The sequence below is a fragment of the Lissotriton vulgaris genome, chromosome 1_1 (genome assembly GCF_964263255.1).
Source record: "Lissotriton vulgaris chromosome 1_1, aLisVul1.2, whole genome shotgun sequence".
NCBI lineage: Eukaryota > Metazoa > Chordata > Amphibia > Caudata > Salamandridae > Lissotriton > Lissotriton vulgaris.
The window spans coordinates 972,302,946-972,322,049 of record NC_141685.1 but is presented as its reverse complement, the minus strand read 5'-3'; the positions used below and the strand labels follow the sequence as shown (position 1 = coordinate 972,322,049).

Sequence of the window (19,104 nt, the reverse complement as noted above, 5' to 3'; positions counted from 1 at the left end):
TCACATGTTCAGCAAGTTAGTGATAGGCATAGCAAACAGACTGCATGATTCTAATACAATTGGTGTGATATTGCTAATGTTTGACAATCATTATGCCATTCCACGTGTTATCCTGACAACGATGTCTGTTCCGTTCATAAAATTAATTGAAACGGAAACTTAATTTTTAGCAAAGTATCGTCAAGAAAATATTTTTGAAACCACAATCTAATTTAAAAAAAAGTCCATTTGGCAAATTTAAATTCCTGGATAAATCCAAATACACGTTGTAAAATGCAATAACATAATTCATCATGACTGCATAAATGCATATAATTACTAACTGATCCGTGACTCTGATTAAAAAGAATGTGCAAAAAGAATACCGGGCATAGCAGCAATATTTATAATTTTTCCCCTTCAAGTCTCCCGTGTGCAAAAAATGTGTTATTTCGTGCATAAATAAAATGATTACAAGATAAAGATGCATATTGTAACCAAACCAAGGCCGAGACATAACATAAAGAAGATATGTTGAGTGATGGCATCAAGTTTTTTAGAGTCAGTTCTTATATTCTTGTATCATGTTCAAGGTGACCACTTATCTCATACCAATGATGCCCAACCTCTAATCTAATGTCTTGGCCATAGTGTGAATTCGTGAGATAAGAAATTGACAGCCGTCATAAAGCATATATCAGAAGCTACCGAATATTCTTATCTATACCTCAAATTAACAATTAAAAACATAATGAAAGTAGGGTATCTGCATCAAGACCAGCAACAGATTCTGAGATATACGGTATACCCAACTCAGCTATGGAGAACAATCAGAATACTCAAATTACAAACACGTATACATATCTTCGGTGTTATTCAGTCCATTTGGGCATTTGCTGTCGAAGTTAAGAATATATATATATATATATATATATATATATATATATATATATATATATATATATATATATATATATATATATATATATATATATATATATATATATAAAATCTAATCTATCATGAGGAATTAAGTTCTGTGGTGTCTCTGCCTTCTCCTACTTTTCCGTCGAAAGTAATTCTACCTGAAACCCTCACTGTAAGACTAACATTATTGTCATGCCATTCTTCTTGGGCTTCCTTAAGAAATTATGATCTTCAGCTTAACTGGGAACAGCACCATCTAACTGATCTACTGACCCCCAATCATATGTTTCACCACTAAGAAGGCACTCCTTTGGATCCGAGGTGTGATTGTCAAATCAGGTAATCTTTTCCATAGTTACGGGTCCAAGTTCACCTTCTCCTGGCAATTCTATGTAAAACAAAGGGTTAAAAGCATTGCCTTCTGGCTAGTTAGTTCTTGATTTGGGGATATCTGGGAATAAAGAGTCCTTTCTTTGTAAGCTTCTCAGACTTCCTGAGATCGCGAGGACCTCAGCTGAATTGTTGTTGTGCTTCATCATGTGGTTGAAAATATAAAGTTTGAAGCATATCCTTTCTTGAAGGGAAAGCCAGAGTAGCTCCCAAAGTATAGAGGTGGTATGGTCAAATTCCATGCACTGCTGACTTCAGTAATTCAGGAGAAAATATGACTATTGTCTTTAACATGCGAAAGTGGTAGATCGCTGCTTTGGCAAGCTTATTAATGTGTGGAATAAAAGTGATGGTGGGACCAATAGTGAATTTCAGTTATTTCATCGATCATGGACTGCAGCCATTCCAGTTCAAGAGGGTCAGTAAGATTGGAGCAAGCTTTATGTTGACTAGGAGAGGAGGAGACATCCTGTTTTGCCTGGTTTAATAAAGAAGCAGTCCTTTGTCCATGATTGGAGCCTGAATAAGTGGGTTGCAAGGATGTTGAGTGTTGTGAATGGCAATTTGTTCTTCAGTACAGCTAAGTGTTGTCAGTGTGTTGGTGCAGTTCTACATTCATGTTTCAAATTATTAAGTCAAGCAGCTCCTTATAGATGTGAATAGTGGCCTGGGGAGCCCCCATCAGCTAAATTACCCGATGTAAATGTTTAACCACCAGTACATGTCATCCTCCATGGAAAGGAGTGGTGTGGCTCACTGGTTAGAGGTGGCAGACCCGGGAGCAGAGGACGGCCCGGGACCAGGGTTCAGTTCCCGACGCGGCAGGGTCGTGAACCCGGGTCAGCGGACTCAATAATTCTCGCCTCTGTGCCTACTCTAACCAGGGATCACACTCGGCAACTCTGGGCATTAGCTTGCCTCATCTCCACTACGGCCCCCCACAAACGCCGGGGATGCCTGGTTTCACCTTGGAGATACCCAAGAGGGAACATCTCACAGGGAAAGCCAGGACGGGTTCCCCAGCGGTCTATAGCCCCAGGACGCCTCCAGGTAGCAGTGCGCTTTACAAGACACACACATTTACATTTACATTTACAAAGGAGAGCCATGTAAGTAAATTTCCTCTGATGTCCATGCACAGCTTTATTGTAGCGACCAATCTGTTGTTGTCAATCGTGTTGAAATCTGCAGACAGGTCGAAGAAGACCATCAAGTGTTGCTGTTGTCAGATGGAGATTATCACGTATCTTCAAGGTGGGCTTTTAGTACTGTAATCAGTTCTAAATCCAGATAGATGGTTGGATAGGAGTTGTCAATAAATTAAATGAGTTTGTCTGCTGTAACTTTTGTAATGGTTTTGCCTAGGCACGGAAGGTTTGCAAATGGACAGAAGTTTGACAGGCTTGAAGGATCTAGACCAGGGTTTTTGAGTTTCTGCAAAATTTGGCTAGTAGTATTAGACAAGGCTCAGTGCAGCTCTGATCGAGAAGTGCCAGTAGTTGGAGAGTAAGGTGAATTTGTCTTTAATGACTCGGTAAGTAAGACATCTTAGAAATAGAAAGTAGGTCTGAATTTGCTAGTTGTAATTTTGAGGTAATGTCCTTTGCGTTAGTATTAGTAGGTCTGTATCCCTGTAATGTAGTAATCATTCCACTACTGGACCAGCTGATATAGGCACAGCAGGGAGTTTGTGGGTGTTTCCTGTTTGAACCCTGTGGGCCCTCTCTACAGAGACAATGATACTTTGTCCTTTTGAAGTTCTCTGGTAGCTTATAACACACATTTTTCCTTCTGGTGCATTTCTCTACATCTCTGTTTTCAGAATTGTAACCTTTCTGTTAAATCTATGTAGGATTTGACGCCTTCTACCTCTGGCTATAGCTGTATATCACTTAAGTTCCTTTGGCTCGCTGGAAAACTTTCTTCTACTTCTTGTAGAATAGTCAGCTCCTAAGCCTCTGCGTTGCTTTGCTTTTCAAGCGCTTCTTTAATGCCTTTTATTGCAACATTAATTTTGTGAAATGTGTCCGTCAGTTTAGCTTGCGTTTTCTTTGTGATCTGTAGCACCTCTCCCCTGGTGGTTTCTTATGGACAGCGAGGTCTATTGCCTTTGAGCACCCTGGGATGTACCTTGTGCTCTGGTTGCGTGCAGCTTCCCCATCTCATCAATCTCACATGTCCACAATGTCCTTCCTGCACCAGCTTCTGTGTAGTCCAGTGCAAATATTGCCTTCGTTTCAGCAGACTATCACCACATACACAGTTCATTGTTTTGGTCCACCCTTCGGCATGTACTTTTTAATTTCCCATATCAGTGGTCCCTCGCGCCTCTCTGCTTTTTTCTATTTTTTTCTTTATACTCGACCAGCCCATGGTTTCCTTTGCTTCCCTCATCTCCTCATTGCTACTATTTGATAGGTTTTGCCTTTAAGAGCCCCCAGCACCAACTCCTCCATTACTCCCCCATCACACTTTTTTTTTCTCGAGGGCCCAGCAACTGCAGTCTGCTAACCGACTGCTTTTTAAATTAAAAAAAAAACAACTTGTGCATCAATTTCTGAAGAAATTATTTTATCTTGTCCAGTGTGATTTCTTGCATTTCCTTCCCGTTTTAGCAGCCTTTGTGCAGAATGTTGTGGTCTGTTTTGACTTAGACTTTCAGAATGTCATGCCAGAATATGTTCTGTGCTTGTTTGGTCTTCATCAAAGATGACTGTGTTGTGTTCTCTGAAGTTGGTAAGTGGTTTTAGTTACTTTTGTTGGTCTAAACTTTGATTGACAGTCACAAAATAAATTGTCTCGTGTATTCCTGCAGTAGATCCTCTTAGTGTTTGCATAACTGGTGATGGTCCATAGTCGGAGACTTTTGAGTCTGGCTATTTAAGCACTGCATTTCTCTTTGAACTATTTACCCTGGCCCCTTACTGACTAGTCAAAAATCGTATATTATGGTGTGTGGCCCTAAAATGACAAAAACAAGGTAATACTCGGTGGGAGATAAGAATATTGATAAACTGAATAAGTTTAACTATTTAGGTAATGTTTTTAATAATAGGCTGAGTTGGGTAGTTGAGGGGCATTAGTTATGGCAAGGGTGCAACAGACAGGCTGCAGGGTAGTTGAGGGGCTTTTTCGCTTTGCCAGAAAGCTAGGCCATAAGCCCGGTGTCTGAGTTGGTTTGTCTGTATAAATCTAAATGTGTGCCCGTTGTAACATATGGGGCAGGAGTGTGGGAATACCATAACAACTGAGAGATTCAATTCATGGAGAACAAATTTACTAAAAGATTACTGATGTCTCTTAATAGTGCCCCCACGATATGTTGTCAACAAGAGCTGGGACTTGATTTCATAGAGGATCTCATTAGCATTGCCACTCTGTTATTATGGGCCAGAATCTGGTTGTCCGAAGAACTAGTATTCTTCAGAGAGGTTATTAAGGACTGTGTTAACCTAGATGGAGCACTTTCTATTCCTTGGTTTCGATTCGTAAGGGACCACTTCTGTAAGCTAGGTTTGGGGCATTACTTTGATTGTCCGGTAAGCATCCCTGAAAATGCTAAAAAAACATCATAAAAGAGGTGTACTCTGCAGGGATGAAGACGTCTCGTGCTAACCATGACATAACAGGGCACCTTTTGTTTATCCCCGAATCATCAGCAATTTGATCTAACTTTTACGACAAATCTACAGACTCTTTTATCTAACGAGATTACGTTTACTTACTCTGCATTTTTTGGTGGCTTTCCCAAAACAATCGGGGTGGGAGGACAAACTGGTGCCTTGTCCGTGTGATATCGTGGCAGCCCATAGCACTGTGCACTTTATGCTATTTTGTTCCCTCTATGAGGTACCAAGAGGAAGGTTTTACGTTCCGCTTTTAAATGAAATTAGGCCGTGCTCTTATTTAGAAGGCTTTCATGATCTATCCTCTTTGGCCACTTATGATATAAGTATTAGGGTTTCCAACTTTATTAAGCTAGCTTTTGCGATTAGGAAACAGTATTAGGCCTTGCTACTGAACCCGATTAGAGTACATTTTTAATCGCATCGCTGCTGCGGCGATTTTTGGGCTGCGCTGCAATTTTTAAAATACCGTGTTACATGACGAGCTCAGCTCGTCATCAGCACACGCCCCCCGTGGGTGATGACGAGCTGAGCTCGTCATCAGCAGCGAAGGGGTTAATATATAACCCAAAGCACTGATGTACCTTTAGGGAGGGAGCTGTATAATGAAATTATGATGAGTTCCTTGTAATATAGACTGTAAATTGTATTATATTTTAAGGTGAATATTTCTTCCCTCCTTTTATATAATATATTGATGTGCATTAGCTGTTCATTTGGCTGATTTGTATATAGTTGTTTGAAATAATCTATTATGACGATTTTATGAATTGTTATGGTCCTTGTTTAAAATCTAATGCGTTTATCTTAAACTTGATGGATGAGATTGGTATGAACTGTTCACTTTGCTGCTTTGTATATAGATTTCTGAATTAATAATTTGATGTGAACTTTTTTATGAACTTTTTTGATTTTTTTTTTAATTTTTTTATTTTTATTGCGTATCCGACTATTGGAACATAGGTCAGCAATTAAAACAGGGAAAGCAAATGCCCCCCTCACAGAACATTATAGGAGCAAACAACACACATTTTTTTGTGTTTATTTGAGCAAGTTCAAAAATATACAACAGTAAGAAACCATTCAGTTCATGTATAACAAATAACATAAATAAATAATAACCAAGAAATACATCAAAACTTAGAGTCCTAATTTTCCATTATATCAAAAGAAAAAGGTCAGAGGTAATATCACAATAGGAGTATAGAGTTCATAGATCTATCACAAGAGGAATTTAGGGACCTCTTTTATTCTCGTACCAGACCGTAATAGGAGCCCAAATCTGAGCCCCAAGAATTCTTGATTGTTTTCCTCTTGTTTCGTAGATAGCCGTCTCTTGTTTATAAGTCCCCAAAAATCGGCTTAACCACACTTGGAAGGTCGGTGCATCTGGCTCTTTCCAGCGGGCTTCCAGTATAATTCGAAACACAGCTGTGCCTAGGAATACAGAAATTACTTCTTCCTTACTGTACCCCAGAGAATCGCCATGACCTAATACATACAAAGTCAGCGAAGTTCTTAATTTATGCCCAAAGATTTCTGTCCAGTATTCGGAGATCATTCTTTTGATTAGATCTAATTTAGGGCAATCAGCAAACATGTGTATAAGATTCGCTGGGCCTAGACCGCATCTTGGACATTGATCATTAGGCCTCTGGCCCCAGGTAAGTAGCTTTGCAGGTGTATAATAAAGGTCATATATTGTCCTATAATGGTGGGCCTTTAAGTTGGACGCTAAGAACAATTTAGGGGATAAAATCAGTGACATGTCGACATCTACATTAGGATTATCTAGTTTTGTTGCCCATCCTCTCTCAACACGCTCCATATCATCACGCTGGTTCTTTGTCAATAATTCATATATAGCCCCTATCCTGGTGGTCCGCCTAGCTATAATTTCAAAGAAGGGGATAATTTCTGGCTGGATTTTTGGTGAGAGTTGCCGAATAGTAGTGTAGACTTGTATGTATTTCAGATTATCAGTGGGAGGGATCAACATTTTTTGCTGTAGATCCTCAAATGGCGCTGTGGGCACCTTGACCGAGAAAATCACCCACTATAACAATCCCTGAGTTCTCCCATTTTCTAGAGGTGCTATCGTTAAGTTGAGCTGGTAAGATCGAGCTATACCAGAGAGGAGTATACTTAGTGTATTTCGGTATTGCTAGATGTTTTGATGTACGTTTCCAGATCTTCCAAGCGTCAATAATAATCTTAAATTAGATTTTTTTAAAGTACGAGAGTTCTACTTACCTTGATAATACATAGAATTTTTATGGTTTTCATTTGAAATCGAATAAAGTTGTCTTGACTTGACTAGTCAAAGCAATGGCTTTGTGATATCCAGGGCAAGAGTTGAAAATAATTATCAAATGAAGGATGTGTATGGTTACTACTGGTGGCATAGTGCTTTAATTGAGGAATTTTCAAAGCTGAAGGACTGCAAGGATGAAAATATATGGACTGTTTTTTGGGGAATTTGAGTTTATCTTGTGGTTGATGTATACCTTCTTGCAAATGTTCTCTGTATTAACATTTAATGGTCTTTCTGAAATGCATTTTTGTATCAAAATTGAATTCGTGTTAATTGTGGACTGTTTTCTTGCTTCTTTCAGAAAGCATGCATTAAACTGCCACAGGATGAAACCGGCTCTCTTCAGTGTACTTTGTGAGATCAAAGAAAAAACGGGTGAGTTGGTGTCTGCGTTAAGTGTGTCCCAAACATTTCATTTTTTAAGCTGTCACTTGTTCATAAGACCTGTTATTTATTATTTTTATAAAACTTGGTATAGATACTTTTTAGTATTTAGAATGCCACAAATGAGTTCTTAATGTCTTATTTTTATTTTTTTAATCCAAATTTTGTGTTAATAAGGACATTTTGACCAATGTACCTTTCTGCATTATTAAAAAAATGCATTGGCCCAAACTGAACCGACATGTTAGGGGGGGGGGGGGGGGGTTTATCTTAATGTAACAGCTTAAGGTGCAATAGACATTCTACTGTGTTGGAGTTGGGAAGAAAGTTACTTTAGACTGACCGGGCCTTCTGCCAAGGCCTGTTTTTGAGGACTTAGGGGTATATTTACAAGGAAAGTGATGGAGCGCGGTGTTAGCCTCCTTGGCCTAATGCCATGCTCCGCCATTTTTGAAACGCAGGACTGCACCGTATTTGCAACAATAAGGGGCAGCCCTGCTTTTCCCCCTGTGCTGGTGCTAATTACAGCTGCCTAGCGACAGTGCAGGCACCCTTGCATGATAGTGCAAGGATGCTTGCGTTGTGGGAATGATTGTTTATGTGCAGGTTTCCTGCACATAAACAATCTTAAATGGCGATTTGTAACTTCTAAGTGGGCTGCTTTGTGCAGCACACATAGAAGTTGCAACTCGTCATTTTTAAAATGATTGTGTATGTGCAGGAAGGGATACCTTCCTGCACATAAACAATCTTGCATGGCTATTTGCTGATTCTATGTGTGCTGCATAATGCAAACCACATAGAAACAGCAAAAACTAGAAGAAATAAAGCATTTCTCCTTGGTTTGCCATGTTGAGACCAGTTGTTTTTCTTCCTAATTTTGGTGCTGCCCCATATTTTATGCCCTACTTGAAAATATGGCACAGCATCAAAATAAATGGGTGTTGCGGCGGGACGCCCACCGTGACACCCATTGCTTTCCTCTTTCACGCTAAGCAGAGTGCAAAAGGTGCCTTATTTACAAGGCAGCGTTAAGCCACATTAAGTGAAAAAAAGTGACGTTCCTGTGGTGATAGGGGGTTTGTAAATATACCCCTTGGTGTCATGTACATTACTTTGTATCTCGTTTTCAGAAATTGAGCATGGTCCTAGGTATGTTGTCAGTACTGGAGTGTGAGGCCGGAAAGTTCTCTATAATAGTGTTCTACTGAGTGCAAGCTCCATCATGGGTTGCCCCAGTTTGCATTTCAATACAATTGTCTCATGGATTAAAAGGTTGTCTTTTGCCTCCTTATAAATTACTCTGTCTCTTATTAGAAGATAGTTTTTGGTTTGTGGTCCAAAGAGTGCATGCTGTTTTGTTTGCCTTGGGTGTTTCAAGAAGCATGCTTACATATTATGCGCCCAGGTACAAACTGAACTCCATGCAAGCCGGAGGAACTGATATCTCTGTTGTAGAGGTCAAATTTTTTATGCAAATGGTGTATGGTTGTAGACACTATCGATTCTAATGTCGACGGGTTGCCAAGTGGTGTTTGTTTCTACATTGTTTTATTTTTCACTGCATTTTGTTAATGGGAGTCCTTTGACCATGTTGAGAGAGGCATTTAAATTAATTGATAAAAAAATGGTGGACTATATGTAGTAAGGCTCTCTCAATAAATTAGGACTCTGCTTCTGATGTAGACAACATGGAAATTCATGTCTTCTTGATGTACTATGAACATTTGAACTGTCCCTGATCCCAAAAGGAGATGAATGTGATAAACTTGTTTTTCTACTCTATTTCTTTTACAAACCTGGTTACCCTACTAATTTTAATGTCTCTGCAAAGGCAACTGCAGCTGTTTAGTGGCAACCCTACAGTTTTCAATACTTTTATATGTTTGGGTCAGTCTGTTTGCTATGGTTAGGTGGCTTTGTAGTCTAATTGACTTCCCCTTGATTTTTCTGCTTGATGCACCATTGTTTATTTTAAAATGTACATGTTTTGACCATTGAAGGTGGTCACCACATGCACATGAACTGAGCATACCGAAGAATAGATTTGAACTGTTTTAATGAATCACTAAAAAAATGGACGTCTTGCCACAGTAATGCTACGACGACGCAAAGAGTTCCAACCTGTCACAGAAAAGGTATGGGATCTTGACCATAAATACCAGTGGGGCTATCCTTTTGCCCTAATCTTTACTTGGGAAGGTAAACGTAGGGCTCTGCATTCCATAAGAGAAGGCAAACAGCTCCTGCAACTCCCATTGTCCTCATGAGGTCAGTCCCTCCCCTGCATCTAACCCATCTCGAGCATCTACATGTCCGGAGGGGTCTCGGGTGTCACGGCCCGACGCTGGGTTCGGGCTGGGGAACAGTCCTCCTCCCAAGTTACGTTAACAAAAACAATGGTCCTTGACCCAATTCAATGTAATGATTATATCACAAAAGTAGTCCTTAATTTACTAACTTGGAGCCCAAATAAATTTTGCTCTTTGAAAAAGATCCAGACTTATTCATACAGTCACAGAGCCCAACAACTGTGTCATATTTATAGAAAAATATAATATTTTTATTTTTACTAAACCATGCTTATAACCTCTTAGAATTCAAAGGTTTCAAGTTCCAATTTTATCAGGTTTTTACAATATTTACAATGTTTTTAAAGGTACGCATAACAAGGTGCTCATGAAGAACGTGTATAGAGTTAGTGCTCGAAAGATGGCGCGGGTGATTTAAGAGAAAGAGAAAGAAGAGTTGGTGACAATTTATACAAGTGAATATACTGATTCAATACTAATAAAACAAAACAAAATGTCCTGTCCACTTTCAAAGTTCACAATCTAGTGTGTTAGAATATCATTCTTTTTTTACACGTTTTAACACTAGATGTATAGTGGTCCAGGGAATCTTAATAGGGGTGTCGACGTTTCGACCCGACTTAATGCCTTGGGGTAACTGATAGCCTCTGCTTGCGGGTCTTCTTCAGGACTAGAGAGCACCCTCCGTACCTGACGTAAACCAGTTCCTAAGGATTTAAGCATAAATTGTATAAGGGCCTGTCTGTGAGAATTACATCAGTTTAGGGTATTTAATATAGAGTTTGACTTACCCTAATGGTAATTCAAGTGGTCGTCATCAGAAATCGACCTAGGATCTATATATCCATCTCGCAAAATAGAATCCGTGAGAGTTAATCTGTGGGCAATAGTATAAGGTTAAAAAACGAGGCGGGGTATTTTACAGTGTGTTCTGAACAGTTAGATATACTTTTTGCTGACAACTTACCCACTCTCAATGGTGGTGAGCTCACTCAGTCTATGTATCCAAGTTGCCAGAGTGCTTATGTAGTGACGTCAGAATAAATCTGTGTACAATAATGTAGGGTTAGAAACTATTTGCTCCTGGTGCATTCAATGGCCAAATACGCCCTCCTGACTAACTTACCCTTTCGCAAGGATAGTAAGTTCCAAATGATGTTGAGGACTCCCTCACAGTTTGAGATATCCAATGTATCTTCCCACCTCAATGAGGGATATTATATGTTAGTGCCGGTGTGGTCACTGCAATTTAAAATAAGGTAGCATCTTAGTAATTACCCCTTAATATTATCATGAATAATGCCAAGCGCTAACTACAGTATCAAGCGCTAACTACAATTTCGAAAACCTGGCGTCCTACCTCTTGTTAGATTCCATGTACGCCAAACACGATGCAAAGGGGGGAGTCCGTTATACAGCGCCGGTCGTTTCTCACCGCTCGCAAACCAGGAAGTAAGTTCCCGGGATAGCGCGTCATAACCCACGTGACTATAGGCAGAGAAGAGAGACTGCTGCCTCTTGTTGCGTTCGAGTCTCCCCGCGATCATTAAACTAATGTCTATGTTGCAAGGGGCGCCTATTAACTCTATAGTTGAGATTCCGGTATTTTAACGCTACCACTGGCAGACCAGTCGATTTCCGATTTTATATCCGTGATAATTATGATGTTCAATTGGGCATGATTGTGTGTACATATACAGTTACCAGCACACAATTACAGTAGAGGTCAACATAAATTGCAATTCCATTCTGATAATTATAATGTTCAATAGGGCATGATTGTGTGTACATATACAATTACCAGCACACAATTACAGTAGAGGTTAACATAAATTGCAATTACATTATCAACACATAGGGTATTGTTAGCATTAAAACTGTTTAGTCACACATTGTCATCAGTTAGGATATTACTTGCATAGAGATTATCTAGTCACACATTCAGGTCACGCAAGATCGATTACATATGGATGTGACATTAAATGCAGCATTGTACAGCCTGTAGAGTAGTATTCACATTAAAGGCATTGTTATAGTTCAATATTTACAAGTTGTAACATTCTGAAACCCTAATGGATGAACAAAGAGTGGAAATCCAGAAGTTTCACCACTTAATCAATTTAGTATTTATGGGCTGAGAGGCTAGAGATGTCACCAAGTGGAACAGTGACCAACTATCCATTGCTCATTGAGACAATATGTCTACCCAGTTCCTCATATTCGTTAAGCCCACGTCTGATCGTGTCGAATAGGTGGATGTATCGACACTCCCTGATATTCAGGACATTACTGAAATCTCCTCCTCTCGGGTTAGGTTTCACTTTTTCTACTACCCACCATTTGAGGCTATCGGGTTTATGTCCAAACTTGAGAAAGTGTTCCACCAAGGGTGCCCCAGATGTCTCGCATTTGATCCTGCTGCAGTGTTGAAGGATTCTGCATTTAATTTTCTGTATGGTCTGCCCAATATACATAAAGTTACATGGGCAGAGTATGGCGTATATAACCCCTGTACTGTTACAGTTAGTATGTTCTTGTAGCTCATGTGTATACTCATTATGAGTAAATCCTCCCAAGTTAAGCATGATATTATACAACACCTACGGTCCATTGAGGGCCCACAATTGCTCACTCCCTCTTGAGCAGCCTCTGAATGACACCCACTGTCTTGATGCTTTGGCTGAAACACTGAGCAACTGCTTACACTGTACGCATTTCTGATATAACAATCTTAAACTCATTCACTCTCCATCCATGTCAGTGGGGAGCCCTGCCTTTGACGCCTGCAGAACTGGCTACTCGGGCAAGCTGACTCGTTTAACACCCTTCCACCCCATTGCCATCAACCGTTACAATTGTACCAGAGCCCCCATGGTGGACTCCTTCTCTCTCCGTGTGCTGGTTGCTGGGGACGGACACTGAGACGCAACAAATTTCCCTTTTTTGTGCCCCGCCCTGCCCAAGCCTTACCTTTGTAGCGAGACGTCTCCAGAATGGCCCGCGCTTTGGCTGTAGGGCTATTCCAGGACTGGATTGGACTTTTAGGCCCTGGTGGCCTTTCACTGGTTATGATTCTTTCTTGTTCTTTTCTTCCTCTCCTACTATGGGGGCGGGGGCTAGAGGTCGGGGCTATACTGGATTGCTCTCTACTTGGGGATGGGTCATGCATGGGATTAATTGTCAATTCTTGGGGACTGTTTTTATCGCTGGCCTCTATCCCCCTTGGCTCTTCATACTTTTTCCATTCCTTGGGCGATATAGCCATACCTTGTTACTGCTCCAGAAACATGTAAATTGGCCTTTGGAGAGGATACCCCAACAGGCCAGCTCTACTGTAGCGATAGCCCTTTCTCGTGCGGGTGATGGGCACCACTCTATGTATTAAATTTCTTTCTCTTAGTGTGAGAGGTCCCAATGCCCCCTACAAGAGACAACAGATATGGTGCTATTTACTCATTGAAGACCCTGATGTTATTGTTTTTACCGGAGACCCACCTCTTGCACTCCGATACACAGCGCATGACTCACCCTACATATCCCATACAATTTTGGGCATCAATCCAGACTAAGACTGCTGGAGTGGCAATTCAATGCAAAGCCGGATTCCATCTTAGTGGTTCACGGGTGGTAAGGGATTGCCAGGGTAGGTTTTTAGAAATTGTGATCCCACACAACATGCATCCACTCACATTGCTTGATGTATACACCCCTATTCATGCACAAGATATTTCCTGAAAAACCTGCTAAAAAACAGGTCTGACGGGGACGTAATAATTCGGGGGGGATTTCAACCTGGTTTGGGACCCAGACCGTGACAGCTGTTCCACATTCTTTTAGGGTACGGTGCAATGTCTGTGACACTGAAGAGAGCCTTTACAAACCTGGGCTATATTGATGCATGGCGGTATCAATCTCCAGACCTACGAGATTTCTCCTATTACTTCCAAGTATACCGCTCATACTCCCCGGATCGATTAATTTTTTTCTATCTCACTTTCCCATAAGGGACATTGTATCCACACTTATCTCTGACTTTTCTATCTCTGACCATGTGCATCTGGAATTGCTTCTACATGACCATACTAACATGGCGTGATCCCAACCCCTCTGACAATTGCCCCCTATATCTTACATGACTTGGTGGATGTGTCCTAAATACTGTGGGAGATTTCGGCTTACTAAACCTTCAATGACCTCACTGAAACGCTGCATCTTGTATTATGGGATGCTTTCAATGCGCCAATCCGGGGCATCATCGCTTCAATTACGATAGCTTGCACTTGGAAGCCTGTCTGGTTGAGACAGGCCTGGCCAGTGACATAAAAGCATTAGAGAGGATTGACCAACAGACCCCTCCAGAAACTATAAAAGGCGACTAGCACTGCTTGCTCCAAGGCCTGCTGGGTGCACCGGACTAACAAGTTAGAACGGACACTGTTGGCATTGAAGCAGAAATATTACGAGGGAGGACATATGGTGGGGTCGGTCCTTGCTTGTCTGTTGGCGAATAGCAAAAGCACATATTTCAAAGGTTGAAAGTTTATAGGGTGTCTGGGCCATATCGGAATGTGATAAACAGTAAGCATTCTACACTTTTTATATAGCTTTATATGAAAAGGAACCCCCACCCCACCCTTAGCGTAGCTCATTCTTTTATCTCGGCTTGCCCTTGGACCCAGCTTGATAAACAGCATTTGCTGATGCATGAAGCAGCAATTACGCTTCTGGAACTCCAGCGGGTGCTAAAGTTTCTACCAGTTGGCAAAACTATGGGTCCTGACTACTTCCTGGTTCTATTTTCTTTGGCAGAGGTTGCCCCCATCCCTAAACCTGGTAAAGATCCAGCGCTGTGCTAATCATATCGCCCCATTGCCCTCCTTAACACCAATACCAAAATCTATACTAAAATTCTGGCAAATTATTTCAAGCCCTATCTACCCGGACTGATTGATCTGGACCACGTCTGATTCATACACCAGCGGCAGGGGGATAGAAACATAGGTCGAGTGGCCCATCTGGTGGAAAGGGTGCAGAGGCAAGACATACCTGTCTGCCTCCTTGCCCTTGACGCAGAAAAAGCATTCAACTGTGTGGACTGGGATTTGCTGAGGGTGGTCCTCCAGAAAATTGGCCTAGACCCAGTTATGATTTCTAGAATTATGGCTTCCTACACTACCCCTCAGGCACAGATTAGGGTCAATGGCCAATTGACCCAACCTATCCATTTCACAGGGGCACCAGGCAGGGATGCCCCCTTCTCGCCCTTGCTGTTCGTTCTGGTGGTTGAGCCGCTGGCAATAACTATCCGCCAAGCAGGGGACATCAGGGGCATCCCCTTTGGGAACACTGAGGTTAAGGTAGCGCCGACGACCTGTCACTCACCCTAACGGACCCAAGAAATTCTCTCCTGGCATTAATAACTCTGCTTGGTTCCTTTGAAGCAGCCTCTGGTGTTAAAGTGAATCTGGCCACATCCATGGCATTTAACCTTTCAATTCCCACTGAAGACTTACCAGATTTGCAATCTCTTACATTTTCCAATGGGCCTCGCACTCACTCCGCTACCTGGGGTTGAACGTAATCCCTTCTTTGGCAATTTGGATGCACCTCTTCTGAATTGTTTGTGCTCTCAATGAACTGCTCTAGAGTCTTGATCTCTCGCACTTTTCAAGTACTACAACACTCCACCTCGACCAGACTTCATTCTTATTAAACACAATGGCATGCAAAAGCTGCAGAGGAGATATCCCGAAGCAATGGGAAGACCTTTGGCATGAACTCCTGAAAATACATAGAAGCATTCCCCAGAGGGAAACTGCATATACAGTTATGACTAGATGGTACTACACCCCCCAATGCTTGGAAAAGATGTCCCCTACTTCCTTCTCCTCCTGTTGGGGCTGTCGAGCTGCAACGGGGGACTTCATAAATATTTGGTGGTCCTGCCCATCTTTGACTCTCTATTAGAAAGAAGTTTTGAGCCACATCAAAGATACCATTGGCTTGCCTATGTCGAATACATACACAGTGGTGGTATTTGGATTTCGACCCATGGCACTTGCTGCCATGACACACTCTGATTGGCATCTCATTTCACACATGCTTGGCGCCGCTAAAAGCTGCTAGCCCTCCACTGGAAGAAGCCCGCCCCACCTTCAACCGCCCTATGGTTCACTCGCCTCTGGCATGTTATGGCGATGGAACTTCTCTCATGCCGAATGACCCATACGGAAACTAAATTTACACGTATTTGGCAACCACTGATTGACCACTTTTTCAAATTAGAACACACATGCTTTGTCCCGCCTAGACTTCGTGCTCTCTACCTCTTTGAAGACCTCTTACTTGCCCAGGGATGGTACTCCACGGAAAAGCCCGACCTGATGTTTTAGGAAACTCAAAGCCCTTCTCCCAGTCCCCCGTGGGAGCCTCTCCCAGCCTTTGATGGGGGGCCTCCCCACTTCTCCTCTTGACTATCTGTCCTCCTTCTTTCTCCCCCTCTTTTTCGCCCCCTTTTTTCAGTTTTTCTTTCTTCTTTTCTTTCTTTTGTCTCGTTCTCTTCTTTCTTTATAGCCACAGCTGGCGGCCTCTCATAAGACAATATTACGCTTTTAATTGTTATAATACCAGATATACGAGGCCTAACTATGTTATTATTATATCAGGTGTAGCTTCTAGCTCAACATGTACATCAATGCAATGATTGTTTTATGTCTCCATGCTGTGGTATATGACTTTAAGTTTTCTATTAACAGATTTGAAAAGAAAAACGAAGCGTCCCATCTGTGCACACATCCATAGCAGCCATCTTTGAACAGGATTGAATAAAAGAAAAGAAAATTAATTCAAAGGTGGCCGCACTGTATGCTTACGCATTAACCGTGGCTATCCAAACCTAAAATGCATTGGCAAAGCCAGTAGGGTTCACTGCTGAGAACTATTGGCTTTGCCAGTTCTTGTATATTTTGAGTCTGAATTGGCATTAATCTTTTTTTGATGATGGTATTCTGCTACAGAACCGTTCTGGGCATACTTGATATTAACCCAGTCACACACAGAAACTACAAAACTCAGCAGTGTGCATTAATTGACACTGAGTAAATTACCACTAATCGGTTTCTGTGCACCCCACACAGATTCAAAAAGGTCTAAATGTGGGGACAGGCCTTTTCAGGTCAGTTGACGAAAGCACAGAACGTTGTCCGAGGTATCACTAATAAAAGGTCACTTATTTAGAAAGCATTTGAAAAACCTGCCTCTGTCCATCCGTATCAGTTTGCTATGTATGTCTTAGGCAGCACAGACCACATATCTGGTGGTGAACGTGGTCCGTGTGATTTCAGAACTTATCTTCAGAGCTCATCCTGCACTTTGCAAATCTCTTCATGTACCATTAGCCCGGCAGGATCATCTGGAAGTATTAGGGATGCAATTGTCTGTTATACATTTACTTCCCCTTGGCAAGAAATTCAGGACTTTGATCAAACTTCTCCCCATAGATGTATGAAAGAAAGGTGGTTATTGAAGGTGCAGAATATAAAGAAACTGTTATGTGCACATCTCCACAATCTAAATCCCCCCCATGTTTTCCCACCAGAATGTCCAGCCTAGGTGTTGGGTAATAAGCATAAGGCTATGAGTCTATTGCATGTTAGCACCTGGAAAGGGCCTTGGCCCACTTTCTCATCGCACAAAGGTTACCTGTTACCCAGTTTTTTAAAGTCTATGTTCAGTTCTGCTCCTTTTAAAAAAAAATATTTTTCATTTTTCCTCAACTTTTCATATCAGGTACCTGAAAATGTTCTGTATCAGGTGAAAATCACTTCACACCATGGAGTGTGATCATAGACATACTATACTGAAGTTTTATTTGGTTGATCCTATTCCTCCTCGAGGTATGTAGCGAAGACCTGCTACTGTGGTGCTTGGTTTTTATTTTGGTTGCTCCTATTCTAGCTCTAGTTAGGCCTCCATAGACCTATATTGAGGTGTCTGATGTTATCCTGTGTTACTCCAGTTCCTCTTGGCTGAACCCGGGTGATAAATCCGAGCTTCCCCCTGTCCCTTTCTGGATAGGTTCCGTAGACCTACTAGTGTGCACTCTGTGGTTTAAAATTAGTTGCCTCTGGCCTGCTTTAGAGTTAGGTGCATAACACCTGTGGGGTCGGAAGTTCAATGCGCCTTGCTCCTATTCTGCTCTTGTGTGAACTTCTCTGATGTTTATCCTTACATTTCCCTTTCATACTTGTAGTTGGGCCAGTAAACCTATTACTGTGCTCTCTGTGGCTAAAGCCTGCTAACTCTTATTCTATTCATGTGGTCCTCCATTATCCTAACTCCGTGGCGCATGGGATTTATCCCGGGCAGCCTCCAATTATTTTGCTTAATTCCTCACGGACCTGCTGTCATTGCGACATGGTTTTGCAGTGTGAATCTTTTCTGGATTCACATGCTCTGCATCAATCCGCTATCTAATGTTTGGCTCTGGAATTCTTCTGTCTTCAGTCTGCTCTCCCTTTTTTTCCTGTAGTGCAGCATCAACCCTTTTGGTTTTCCAAGTCCATGATGTCGGATGCCCTCTCCAAAAGCCTGTTTCTCTGGTCGCATCTCCAGATTTTTTTTTCTGCCATTCATTCTAGAAGCAGAACGAGAGCGCAGAAGATTTTTGATGGAGACCACACCTTTTCACTGAGTTTTGGAGCATAGCATTGGAAAAAAACTAAAGAACACCATCAAATACAGTATCGATGTTCAGAGAAGGCACTGTTTTCCACTGGCTGAACATAACTTTTGCAATCCGCATCAACTACGCGGGTCACAGAATGAAGGTAGGGGATGGAGCATTCCCCCTTTTTGGTTTTTTGACACAGTGCTGCCATAAATATGCTAAGAAGAACACACATGTGGTCTTCAACCGGTGTCATCTGAAAGACCATGATTCAGATAGCTGTATGATGTAGGATAACTGTATAATGTTCCAGCTAAAGATGCTGAAGGCAAGATAAAACAAAGGTGGGCACGCCACACCATGGCATAGTTGAAGATATATCACACTCAATAAAAAGAAAGGGGAAAATAAAATATATATGTATAGTATTGTAAATGCATTTATATAGTGCTTACTACCACTGATGAGGTGTCAAAGCGCTTTTTTCGGCAAGTGGCACGCTGC

General features: G+C 41.6%; 1 protein-coding gene across 1 annotated transcript in view; it reads left to right on the top strand.

The window, feature by feature from the left end:
- The window catches only part of LOC147748316 (pre-B-cell leukemia transcription factor 1-like), a 380,397-nt gene that overhangs the window by 83,389 nt on the left and 277,904 nt on the right, over positions 1-19,104 (top strand). Inside the window, exon 2 of the mRNA XM_086960153.1 lies at positions 7,538-7,611. Coding sequence (XP_086816279.1) covers positions 7,538-7,611 — 74 coding nt within the window. The remainder of the gene's footprint in view (positions 1-7,537; positions 7,612-19,104) is intronic.